The sequence below is a fragment of the Lycium barbarum genome, chromosome 2 (genome assembly GCF_019175385.1).
Source record: "Lycium barbarum isolate Lr01 chromosome 2, ASM1917538v2, whole genome shotgun sequence".
Classification (NCBI taxonomy): domain Eukaryota; kingdom Viridiplantae; phylum Streptophyta; class Magnoliopsida; order Solanales; family Solanaceae; genus Lycium; species Lycium barbarum.
This window is the reverse complement of record NC_083338.1, coordinates 135,061,778-135,074,725: the sequence shown is the minus strand read 5'-3', so window position 1 is coordinate 135,074,725 and position 12,948 is coordinate 135,061,778. Positions and strand designations below refer to the sequence as shown.

Sequence of the window (12,948 nt, the reverse complement as noted above, 5' to 3'; positions counted from 1 at the left end):
AGCTTTGAGGATATCAGTGAATTCTAACTTGAGAATGATGACCAAGATGTCTATGGTGTTTCTTGATTTTACAAAATTTTGATATAAACCAAATTTAATTGATAAGAGGAGTGTGGCATGACCTGGATTATGAGCATTATTTGTTGTATCCAGTAATTATATACTTATATGAGTTGTTGGGTTAATAAAGACTTCAAATTTGGCTTGCGTATGATATGGAGTATGTGCTAGTTGTGTCAGTAGCACTTGATGCAGTGTATGAGTTGCAAAAGAAACAGATAAGAAAAGGAGGAAAAGCTCCAATTTCTTACTAGAAGCATGAGAATAATTCAGAGGTGGGTGATGAATGAATAAAATAATACTTCCTCACTCCCACCGTCCCAGTTTATATGGCCTCAGAGTTTAAGAAAGTAAGGACTTTTGAAACTTATGGTCTAAAACAAGTCAAAGACATTTGCGTGGGGTAGGGCTATAATTATCTCATTATCTCATTATTAAGGGTAAAATGAAAATCTTTAAGTTAAATTATTTTTCTGATAAGGTAAATAATTTATTAATTAAATGATTTTTTGACAAGTTAAATAATTTTATTAATTTTAAATTTAATTGTTCTAAATATAGAAAGATGTCATTCTTCTTAGGACACACTAAAAAGAAAAGTGTGCCGCATAATTTGGACGAAGGCAGTAGCTTTTGTTCCATCAGTATGGCCCTTTCTGAAGTAAGGAGATATTATTGTCTTGGTTGTGGACTTGTGGCTTCTATGTCCTTTCCTAAAGTTCGTAGTTATTTACAGTGGTGGGTGGGTGTTGTGAATGGGCTTGTTTTTTTCTAGTGCTTTTTTCTTGTTCCCCTTAGGTTTATTTGAATTTGTCCTTGTATGATAAATATTTTAAATTTTATATGAAGCAAGTGAGTGTTTCTCACTTGCCTCCTCATAAAAAAAAAGCGTTTCTCGCTCGCCTAATTTCTTTTCTTCTTGCATTTTAAGCAGTCAAGTAGCCCACTTTGGTTTTGGGATGGTTTGTTGTCTCTTTACATGATCTGAGCATCAAAGATTGTGTTCTGTAAAATAACATAAAAAGAAGAAAATAATAGAGCTAGGCCCAATCATAATGTTGATTACAGAATGTTTGAGCCCCTATGTTATATTGTCCACGTATCAGATTCTGGGTGTGCAAGGGTTTTTAGGTGTCCCAAGTTCGCCCTCACCTCATGAGCTAGTTTGAGGTTGTTAGGCTAGAGCATTGGGATTTGCCCAATGAAAACAATTCGAAATACCTCGAATTTTTTAGAACAGGTCCAAGTCAAATAGCAATGATTCGAAGCACTTCTTTTTACACTATTTCGGAAACCCAAGGACTCAATCGTATGGATATGTAAAATACAGGATTTCCAATCCTAGCAGGAAAGGGAGGGAAACGGATACTCAATTTAAAGTGAGTAAACAGAATTCCATACTCGATCTCATAGATACATATAGAATTCTGCGGAAAGCCGTATTCGATGAAAGTCGTATGTATGGCTTGGAGGGAGATCTTTCATATCTTTCGAGATCCACCCTACAATATGGGGTAAAAAAGCCAAAATAAGTGATTTTAGCCCTTATAAAAAGAAAACTGATTCTTGAACTCCTTTCACGCTCATGTCACGTCGAGGTACTGCAGGAAAAAAAAACAGCAAAATCCGGTCCAATTTATCGTAATGGATTAGTTAACATGTTGGTTAACCGCATTCTGAAACACGGAAAAAAATCATTGGCTTATCAAATTATCTATCGAGCCGTGAAAAAGATTCAACAAAAGACAGAAACAAATCTGAATCTACTAGTTTCTTCATTATTTGCAACAGTTCTTTACTTGGGAGGTTGGAATCTTTCTATTCCATACATATTTGTTCCTGAGCTATTTGGCATAAATAAAAGGGGTAAAGTCTTTGGAACACTAATTGGTATCTTTATCACATTAGCCAAAACTTATTTGTTTTTGTTCATTCCTATTGCAACAAGATGGACTTTACCGAGGCTGAGAATGGACCAACTATTAAATCTTGGGTGGAAATTTCTTTTACCTATTTCTCTAGGTAATCTATTATTGACAACTTCGTCCCAACTTCTTTCACTGTAAAAGACCACAATATTCTAGATTCACGACTTGTCTCAAACAAGAGAAAGAAACAAGCATAAAATCTTTTTTTATAGATATTCTAAATATGCTCCCTATGATAATTGAATTCATAAATTATGGTCAACAAACAATACGGGCCGCCAGATACATCGGCCAAGGTTTCATGATTACCCTGTCCCACGCAAATTGTTTACCTGTAACTATTCAATACCCCTACGAAAAATTGATCACATTGGAACGTTTCCGAGGCCGAATACACTTTGAATTTGATAAATGGGACCACTCTGAAGTGACGTGAGGTACCACTTGAGTTCTTTAAGTCCTTAGCATAGGATTGGACTTTCTTTGTGGGAGCGGGCTATCATCAATAGGTATTTGCATTAACTCCTTCGTTCAGAAATATTATGGTGCAACCATAATAGCAGTGGAGCTTGTTTGTTTTAATAGTCACTTTTTGCTTCAAAATTTTCTCATCTATGAAAGTTTTTTGGCAAACCTTGCTGGTAATGAGGTATATGTGTGGCAAATACAAGCTGAAAACTCACCTATGGTCTATATACTAAGCGCTCAAGATTTTGTATATCTAGATTAGGATGGCTGCTAGTTGTCTTTTGAGCTTTACATTGTTTACACATTGCTAAATTGAGTACCTTAATTATTATTAGATTGTTTTCTTATGCAAGTTTATGATGATAAGTTGCTGTTAGTCCTAACTATGTGGTAATTATTTCTCCATTTGGATTCAAAATTTCCTTATTTTCTGTGGCTTTCTTCTCTCTATTTTTGGGTACAAGTATTATTTTAACCCAATTTAGCATAGCAAATTTTATAAGCTACCTAACTACTCTCTTATTAGGATGGAGCTGGTTTGCTGAATGCAGTACGAGTTTCACATCGTCTCCTTCTAGCAGAGCCTGAAGTTTTCGCCACGATGTGGGACTGGTCTTGCCTTTTGGACAATATAAGTCAGTTTCATGATTACTATTTGGGTAAAGATGAAGAACCAAATAGAAGTACGTGTGACATAATATGGTGTGGGATAAGAATACTGTCAATACTTTTGAAGTTAAATGACCGAGCTATAGCAAAATTCAATCTCTGTTCTCAAGAAGCGTGTTCCTCTTTACTGCGGTAAGTTATTGCATTCTAATTCATTGAGTAAATGTTCTCAACTGCTTGATGTAAGTCACAGCAGATCCTTTGTTTGAAAAGGCTACTGGAATTGGAGTTAGATATTTGATACCCGATGCCTGCTAGTTTCTTGGTTAATGCTCTAGTTTTGTGATATGAATAATATTTCGACTTCAAGAGTAGTTTTTCCTTCTTTCTGGATTCATGCTATTCTTCCATGCCAAGATTTGAGTAGTATGATATGCGGCATTTCATCTAATTATTAAAATTTGGATCTGAAACTTCTCACACGTTTTCTCACGTTTGAATTGATCTTTCAAATCCACAGCTGGGAAGAATATTGCCAGGATGTAGCACTGGAGAAAGCTGCCTGGTATCTTGAATCCTCACATAAAAATAATCGTGACTTAGCTGGTGGAAGCATGGGATTGAACAGATGTCGTTCATTACAATCTTCATCCTTTGATTCTTTAGTTCCATCCTCCTCAACCATTTTGGAGAATGGGCTGTTAAAGGGGGACAAGAAGGTGACATGGTAAGAGCAGACCTAATAATAGCAATCTCTGTTATAATTTGCTTGTAATTGGGCTGTATGCGTTTAAAAGTTGGCATTTACGTTGGTGATTCAGCAATTGGGGATAGTTCGGAAGTGGGTCAATTACAAAGTGGGGTCCTTGAGATCCTTTCTATCATTGGGGTCCTTGAGATCCTTTTATCATAGACCTGTAACTTTCTGGATTTCTTTGTCCATGCTGCTGCTTTGTTCCATAAATAGCATTTAACGTTGATCTTTTTAAAACATGCAGGGATTGTGGGAAACCTTTCATCTTGACTTCTGCTATGCGGAAGAGCTATGAGATGGTGTTCCTGGCTTTTAGTCAGAGGTGGCCAGTTCTTTTGTATGGCCCTGCCGGTGCAGGAAAAACTGCATTGATTTCAAAGTTAGCAGAACTTCATGGGGCTCGAGGTATTGTTAGCTGCTCCTTGTGAAATCAATCATCAATAGCATATGTATATTTTAGATAATGGAAATATTTTTTGTTGCTTGATTGTTGGCTGTGGATGTTTGGTTGAGCTTGTAAAGTTAATGTACTCGACTTCAAGACCAGAGGGATGTAACAAGTAAAAAAGACAAAAACTAGTCATGAAGTTTTTGAAAAAGGTTAAAGTTCGTGTTATTGTTCATTTCAGATGTTGATATCTATGGAAAAAAGTCTCATGTATTCTTTTCCCTCATTTAATGTGGTTAATTTGAGTCTTCCAAAAGAATTAAATAAAAAATGGCAGCATGCATTTTAGTAATTAAATTTAGTTTATTCCTTAAGTGACCGTTTGTTTCACTTTATTGAGCTTCGAATCTGAGTCATTCGGATCTCAACCTTGTAAATGCATTGTGCCTCTTTTAATTTCATAACTACACTTATTTTTCTGAACAAGTCTGATTCATCCGATCTTATATGTGTCTTAAAATCATTAAGACTTTCAGTTAAAGTTTCATGTGAAGATGTGCTGTAACCACTGCTTTATGAACCTCCACCTGCACCTCCAGCTTTCGCAGCTCATCCCACTGGCAACAACCACCACCATTGATCATCTCCGTTTGCTGCTAGCCACACCCACCCCCTGTCACGATCACCATATAACCGACAACATTAATCAACCAGGCACCACCACACAACCACCCCCACCAATCACCTCCACCTCCAGTGATCCATTACCATCACTCGCCACCACCACCAATCAACTCTATGAAAGAATTTAACCATCTGATGCTAAACGTTAAGGCGATGGGTCAGAGTAGCCCAAGATTATTTAAATTCCTTTGAAAACCCTTGCACAATTGATGAAAAACAAGTGTAACATTTTCTAACGGCCTTCCTTGCGTATAACACAGTTGTGGGACTTGCACTTGGATTTGAACTTTTTCTTCTTCTCATTTCTCTGTCTTTTTTTGAAGTAGAGAGAGATAGGTCAATATGAGTGAGCCTGGAGTAAAAGCAGATGAATTATGCTCATTAGCCTAATGAGGGGCCTCTAGCAATTTAGATGGTTCGATGAGTTGAATATACATATATGTGGGGTGGGGTTGTTGGTTGCAGCTCCATTGTTTGAGTTCAGAGGGAGAAACCAAAGGGATAGAACACGAAGAGAGAAAGCGATCGTGCAAATCGGCGCACCAAAATTTCTCTGCGGTACCTTGTGAAAGAGCCATAACCTTGGGACTTGAGTAGCCTAATTCCGTTTAAGTACCTTCAGAAACCCTGGATGACCGATGAGGAACAAGTTAAACATTTTCTGACACCTCATTGCCAGCCTCCACTTCACGACCTCCACCAGCAATCACCTCTGCTGCTAGCTACCGCTACCAATCACCACTGCATAGTCATCAGCTCTGGCCATTATTGCACTACCAGCACCCCTGGCAGCTACTCCCCCCGCTACCGTTGACCACAAACATTGCTAGTAACTTTTAGAGTGTGCTTCATCAAATGTTTGAGTGAACAGTCATCAAAAAATGTTTGTGAGTGAACCAGTAATTCATGCTTCAAGTTCTCTATTTCAAAATTGAAGTTGAAATACTGGTCAAAATTGTATAACATATATTCATTTACAAATAATATTTCATTTCCGAAACTGCTTTGAAATGCGTTCTTTTTCTTTATTTGAGCCGAGGGCATATCATAAACCTCTCTACCTCCGCAAGGTAGGGGTAAGGTCCGTGTATACACTACCCTCCCGGACCCCACTTGTGGGATTACACTGGGTATGTTGTTGTTGTATATGCAAATGGCATCTATGTCCAAAAGTCTTCGAAAATATAAATTAAGATTCAAACATCTTAATCTTAAAAAGAAATCAAACGTGGCCTTAATGTAGCTAAATGTAGTATAAGCTTCTGTTCATGAAGTCAAAATTAGTCAAACTGTACCGAGGAGGCATCTGATAGGGTAGCTAAATTTAGTACCGTATGACCCTTGAGTAGGTTTTCTTCATCTCATCATTCGCTTTCTATATGTTCGTGGATCTTTGTTGGTCCAGTCTGTTGATATGGCACAATTTGAGGACCAGAGTTGTTTTTATATTCTTAAACATATATTGCAAAAGACTCATTATATCTTTCACAAGCTGAATGTGGTACCATCACTGGATAGTCAAGTTGACATTTCTAGATTTGGAATTGATTTATGCATTGTCATAAAATTTTGAAAATTGTAAGTTGGATAGACATTTGATTCCCAAGTTTGAATGTGTACTGGTACAACATGCGAGTATGATTGTCTGTAGTCATCTACTTGCATAAACTGCTAACTACGCTTTTGCTTATGGTGCTTTGAAAAAGCTCTTTGTTCGTTCTGACTGTGTCTGCTGTTTTCTTCTTGATTTTTTTTCAAAAATACAAGTTTTATTCCTTCACATGGATGAGCAAGTTGATGGTAAGATGTTAGTTGGCACTTATGTCTGTACGGAGCAACCTGGTGAATTCAGATGGCAGCCTGGTTCACTTACCCAGGTTTCTTACTCGTTTGAGAAATCAATAGGTATTTCATTATTCCTACCTTGTCATGGAGTGAGGATTATTATGATGTGCAGGCTGTTTCCAATGGATTCTGGGTTGTCTTTGAGGATGTTGATAAAGCACCTCCTGATGTTCAATGCATCTTATTGCCTCTGTTAGAAGGCGCAACTTCATTCTTCACTGGGCATGGAGAGGTATTTTGGAATATTACCTTTATCTGTTCTAGAAGATTTAGTGTTATCATGGTTATCCTTTGATGCTTTTGACTGCATGCTGCTTTGTCTGAATTTGCTAATTAGCTTGATAGTTTATGTTTGTAATATCTTGACTCTCTTGACTTTACAATCCGTTAAAAAGCATATTATGAAGGTAAGTGGTGCCCTACTCTTTCTTATTGTGCAGTTTCGTATAGCTCTTCAACTAGCTTCTTGGAAACATCTGTTTTATTTCAAGTTAATTTTTTTTTTTTTTTTTGTAATTTTCAACCATTCATATGGAGTGCTAATATGTATTTCTTAATAACATTATTCTTATGCATATTTATGCGCGTTTAAATCAATTTGATAGTGATATTGAGTGTCCACTTTGATGATTGAAGTAGGGAGTGTCCACTTTGATGATTGAAGTAGGGAAGATGAGTCAGAATATTCTTTAGTCTTTACTTTTGAATGGAGGTGATATTATTTTTCTTCCCAAGCTGCCATTCATTGGACAAGTTGTGATTTTCTAAACTATATCTTTCCCATAAGGAATATATTCAGTAGCTTTAGCCATCATTATTCATATTCCATTTCTTGACAAATCTCAGAAAAAAAAGGATGTTAACAGACAGTGTGTCCATTTCATTCTTCTGTATCTTGCCTGTTTACCGGGGACATGTCCCTAGATAGGAGGGTATGGAGGTCGAGAATTAGGATAGAAGGGTCGTTGGTAGGTTCCCTTGCCAGTATTACTGCTATTATTGTCTTACTATTCTATTCTTCCATTATATTTATTACCTATTGTTCCCTTTGCTTCAATTATTGTATTATTTGTTGTTGCTACTGTTCTTTTCTCCATTATTTTCTATATGGCCCCTCCACTGCTGTATTTCCTTTTCTTACTGATTTTGATACGCTTTACTTGAGCCGAGGGTCTATTGGAACAACCTCTCTACCTTCACAATGTAGGGGTAAGGCTGCGTACACACAACCCTCCCCAGATCCCACTTGTGGGATTACACTGGGTATGTTGTTGTTATATCTTGCCTGTTTAGTTAGTTAAACAGATGATGTTGCTGTTTGCCGCCACGATTCTTCGTTCAAAAGGCTAGGCCCTTTTTTTGGCCTTCATGTTCTAATTGGCCCTTGCATCCTAGCATTCACAAGTTGATTGGTGAAATGCTATACTGCTTCTTGTGCATATTATTCTGATCATGAAAGAACGCCAACACGTATGAACCACTGCAGGGAATCCGAGTGCATGAAGGTTTTCGGCTATTTTCCACGATGACAAGCACTAAGATAGATATATTTATGGAAGGTTGGTATCATGACTTATAAATTTTGGTTTACTTATCCATATTCTATGTACCTAACAAAAAAATAACATTCTTCTTATACTTGTCTGATTTTTTCCTAGTTGCTAGTATTTGGATTCTGTCGTTACCCCAATCTTTCCTCAGCCTATTTGTAAAAATCAGCACGTGCTCATGGTTTCGATGCTCGCTGAGAAATAGATTCTGCATTCTATAGTTGAACTTCTTTTGCTGCTTGAGTGCCTCTCAAAAGTTCTGGTCGACTTTCTTTCTACATGTTCGCACTGTGATTACCTTCAATTAGAAGTAAGTTTGGGACCTCGAAGTTCTCAAAGCTCTTTCCAAAAATACCTTCACCACTGTGTCAGTCACTTGTGTCTTTGGGTGGTCTGGTCTTCTCCAACAATTGTGAGTCTTTTTCCAATTGTTGGCTAGCATTCTCAGACCATGAGTGAAGCTAGCTCCAAATTTAGAAGTGACAAGATTCTGATATATGACAACTACAAGCGCTTGTCCTTAGAATTTGTCAACTTTTTTTTGTAGCTCCTGTTAAAGATGGTCTCTAATGACCGTTTGCCATGGTACCAATACTAATGTTTTGCTGTTAATGTATTGGTGTCGATAAGACTTCATTTTATTGCAAAATGTATATCTTTTTATTTATTTTGCCCTTTTCTCATTATTTTTGGGTTACTCTCCATTAGAAGTTGAAAGTGGCATTGTTCTTTAATAGGTAAGAGTTCTGTTAGTGCACTTTGGCGGAGAGTAACGATTGCACCTTCAAGTCATCAGGACTTGCTGAAGATTGTGAACAAGTGGTATCCAGAATTGGAGTCTCTGGCAGCAGAGCTTATTGGTATAATAGATCTAGTTGTTCTTGATAAGTTGTCTACCTCTACAATGTCTATTTAATTCTTTGGCCACATCTTGCAGGAACGTTTGATAGAGTTAATGAGCTAGTAGGATGTCATTTTGGAACTGGTGCCTTTTTAAGTTCTCATGGAAGGTTTTCACTAAGGTAAGCTTTGTCATGATCCCTCATCTGAATTTGTAGAATATTATTGGCTATAACCTTGCGTTTCATTTGCAGAGATCTTCTCAAATGGTGCAAGAGAATTGCAGGTTTAGGTTTTCATTTTGACGGGGATGGTCTTTCAGCTTATGCACGCGAAAACATATATAAGGAGGTCTAACATGATAACTGATGCTCATTTCATCTTTCCTTGCCAAATATTTCAGTTATGCTAACAGGTGGATGATTTGACTCTGTAGGCTGTAGATATCTTTGCTGCCTTTTCAACTGCTGAAAAACGGTTGGCTGTAATGAAAGAGATAGCTAAAATATGGTCAGTAGGAGCCGTGGAGACTTTATACCCCATTAATAGGCCTGTTATTCAGGTATTTGTTATTTTGTAATGTGATATTTTCATATCTATAGCAGCTTCGTTTTCTTATTTGCAATGTCTCTGCAGGAACTGGCATCTGATTTACGTATTGGGAGGGTTCTACTTAAGCGTAACCAAAGGGCTGTGAGTGAACGAACTCTGAACTATTTTTGTTCGTTTTTGATAAAGCATGATATTTTCTTTTGTTCCTTTCTGAAGTTCCTTCTGATTGTTATAGACCTGGGAAGAGAAGAAGCGTTTCGTTGAGATTCGTAATTTAATCCACGTTCTTGAGAGAATAGCTTGCTCTGTCAAGTATAATGAGCCAGTTCTTTTAGTGGGTGAGACTGGTACAGGGAAAACCACTCTTGTGCAGAGTCTTGCGTCGAGACTTGGTCAAAAACTTACAGTCCTGGTATGTTCGGGAAAGATCTATGAACAAGAAGATTTGAATTTGCATTTAACAGCCTCACTGACTGATTTATATAATGTTGCAGAATTTGAGTCAGCAAAGTGATATAGCAGACTTGTTGGGTGGATTCAAACCAATAGATGCTCAGTTCATCTGTATACCCCTTTACAAGGAGTTTGAGAACCTATTTACTACTACATTTTCTTCCAAGGTAATTTTCGAGATTTTACTTTTGTAAATGTTGTTTCGTTCAGCTTAAGCAATATAACATTTTATTGTTTCAGGAGAACGGAGATTATCTTGTACGTTTAAGGAAGTTTGTTTCTGAAAAGAATTGGAAGATGTTATTAAGCGTATTTCAGAAAGGTGTCCGAAAGATGATTGAAATAGGAAGATCTGGGTCCGGTACAAAGCGGAAGAGACCTTTGGCTGATGAACTGATAAAGGCTTGGGAAACCTTTTCCGTGAAACTAGATAAAGCGCGTATGCAGATTGGTGCTTCTGGTGGAATGATATTTTCTTTTGTAGAAGGAGCTTTTATTTCTGCACTTAAGAATGGTGAGTGGATACTGCTTGATGAGGTGAACTTGGCTCCTCCGGAGACCTTGCAGCGAGTTATCGGTGTTCTTGAAGAGGAGACTGGATCTTTATGTTTGACTGAAAGGGGTGATGTTGATTATGTAAATAGACACTCGAACTTCCGCATATTTGCCTGCATGAATCCTGCAACTGATGCTGGGAAGAGAGACTTGCCCATTTCGTTAAGGAGCAGATTTACAGAATATTTTGTTGATGAGTTGTTGGATGATGAAGACCTTTCTTTGTTTATTAGTCAGTTTATTGATTCAGATCATTCAAATAGAGAATTGGTCAGTAAAATTGTGCAGTTCTATAAAGCAGCCAAGAAGCAATCTGATGATAAGTTGCAGGATGGTGCTAACCAGAAGCCCCAGTATAGTTTAAGGTCTCTTTACCGTGCGCTAGAATACACAAAAAAAGCAAAGAGAACTTTTGGACTTCCAAAAGCCCTTTATGATGGTTTTTGTATGTTTTTCCTGATTGCATTAGATGAATCAAGTGCAAAATTAATGAACCAATTGATTGCTAAATATTTATTAGAGGGCAAAATACCTCCACAGATCTCCTTTGATGCTTACTTATTAGATAGAGGAAATTCAAGGTCTGATGATTTGGTGGAGAGCTATGTTTTGACTAAGAGTGTCAAGGAGCATATTAGGAACCTGGCGCGTGCCATATTTGTTGGAAGATACCCAGTTCTACTTCAGGGGCCAACATCTAGTGGAAAGACGAGCCTTGTCCAGTATCTTGCTGCGATTACTGGTCATGAGTTTGTGAGGATCAATAACCATGAACACACTGATCTGCAGGAGTACCTGGGTTCCTATGTTACTGATGCAAATGGGAAGCTTGTCTTTCATGAGGGCGCACTTGTTAAGGCGGTTCGAAGTGGTCATTGGATAGTTCTAGATGAGCTGAACCTTGCCCCATCGGATGTGTTAGAAGCTTTGAACAGGTTGCTAGATGATAATAGAGAGCTTTTTGTCCCTGAGTTGTGTGAAACTGTCCGAGCACACCCAAACTTCATGCTGTTTGCCACTCAGAATCCACCTACCTTATATGGTGGTCGCAAAATGCTTTCACGAGCATTTCGCAACCGTTTTGTGGAGATCCATGTTGATGAAATTCCAGAAGATGAGTTGAGCACAATATTGACCAATAGGTGTAAAATCCCAGAAAGCTATGCTAGGAAAATGATTGCTGTCATGAAGGAACTGCAATTGCATAGGCAGAGTACTAAAATTTTTGCTGGAAAACATGGTTTCATTACTCCACGCGATCTGTTCCGGTGGGCTAATCGTTTCAGGGAATTTGGGAAGTCCTATGAAGACCTAGCTCGTGACGGTTATTATTTGATGGCTGACAGACTGCGAGATAATGATGAGAAAAAAGTTGTCCAGGCAGTTTTGGAACAGCAGTTGCGGGTTAGACTTGCTGAGGATGACATGTACAAGCAGGTTTTATCTCTTTTTCCTCTCCCTACTAATGCTGCAAAGTACATAATAATAAGTTTTTAACTCTTATGGTTGTTATTAATGCTAGGGGGTTCTCTAATTTAATGGGGTTTTCAGTTTTACCTCCCTTGACTTTTTCAAAAGATATTGCAGAATATTCTCATAATGAAATCAGTTTTTGCTTGATACTGACTTTTTAAATGTTCAAGAGCAAGTGTCAGCACACCCTTTGTGCGATGATATATACAAATGCTGCCTTTCTCAAAAAAAGAGCAAGCCTGTTGTTGGTTTTTTTTTTTTTTGGGGGGGGGGGAGTGGTGGTGGGGGAACTGCTTTCCTTTTTTTATTTTTATCGATTAAATACGATTTGGGCACAAAATCCACCCTTATACAATATTCCCCCCCCCCCCCCCCCCCCCCCAAAAAAAAAAAAAAGAAAACCTTACAGGATGATATGGTTTACTACGAATGAACAAAATCCTTCTCTGTTCCATCAAAGGCTCTTCTATTTCTTTCTATCTAGGGGGACTGTATTATTTTCTTCCTGAATTACTAGCAATACTCAATGCAGTATATTCCTGGTGATGTTTCGAAGTTCATTACTTTTCATGAAAGAGTAAAAGATGGAATCTATGTGGGTGAGAGAGAGAGACAGGGAGCAGATAAGGCTGCTAGGCGGACAAGCTATGATGGGGTGGGGAAGAAGAATGAATAAAGAAATGGTATTCGATTAGATGGAAATTGGTGTGGCGGGGTCATCACTCCGTGATCAAATTTTATTTTTCAGAAGCAGGTGACAACCTTAGGTGGGAAGAAATTGTAGTTAAG

At 37.9% G+C, this 12,948-nt stretch overlaps 1 protein-coding gene across 2 annotated transcripts in view; it reads left to right on the top strand.

Moving 5' to 3' along the window:
* Window positions 1–12,948, top strand: part of LOC132627417 (midasin) — a 50,509-nt gene that overhangs the window by 3,354 nt on the left and 34,207 nt on the right. For both annotated transcript variants that reach the window (XM_060342760.1, XM_060342759.1), the window contains exons 4-17: window positions 2,983–3,257; window positions 3,586–3,792; window positions 4,064–4,224; window positions 6,659–6,768; window positions 6,849–6,968; window positions 8,223–8,295; window positions 9,024–9,146; window positions 9,224–9,308; window positions 9,381–9,477; window positions 9,563–9,688; window positions 9,763–9,819; window positions 9,914–10,090; window positions 10,173–10,298; window positions 10,372–12,123. In XM_060342760.1, coding sequence (XP_060198743.1) covers window positions 2,983–3,257; window positions 3,586–3,792; window positions 4,064–4,224; window positions 6,659–6,768; window positions 6,849–6,968; window positions 8,223–8,295; window positions 9,024–9,146; window positions 9,224–9,308; window positions 9,381–9,477; window positions 9,563–9,688; window positions 9,763–9,819; window positions 9,914–10,090; window positions 10,173–10,298; window positions 10,372–12,123 — 3,489 coding nt within the window. The remainder of the gene's footprint in view (window positions 1–2,982; window positions 3,258–3,585; window positions 3,793–4,063; window positions 4,225–6,658; window positions 6,769–6,848; window positions 6,969–8,222; window positions 8,296–9,023; window positions 9,147–9,223; window positions 9,309–9,380; window positions 9,478–9,562; window positions 9,689–9,762; window positions 9,820–9,913; window positions 10,091–10,172; window positions 10,299–10,371; window positions 12,124–12,948) is intronic.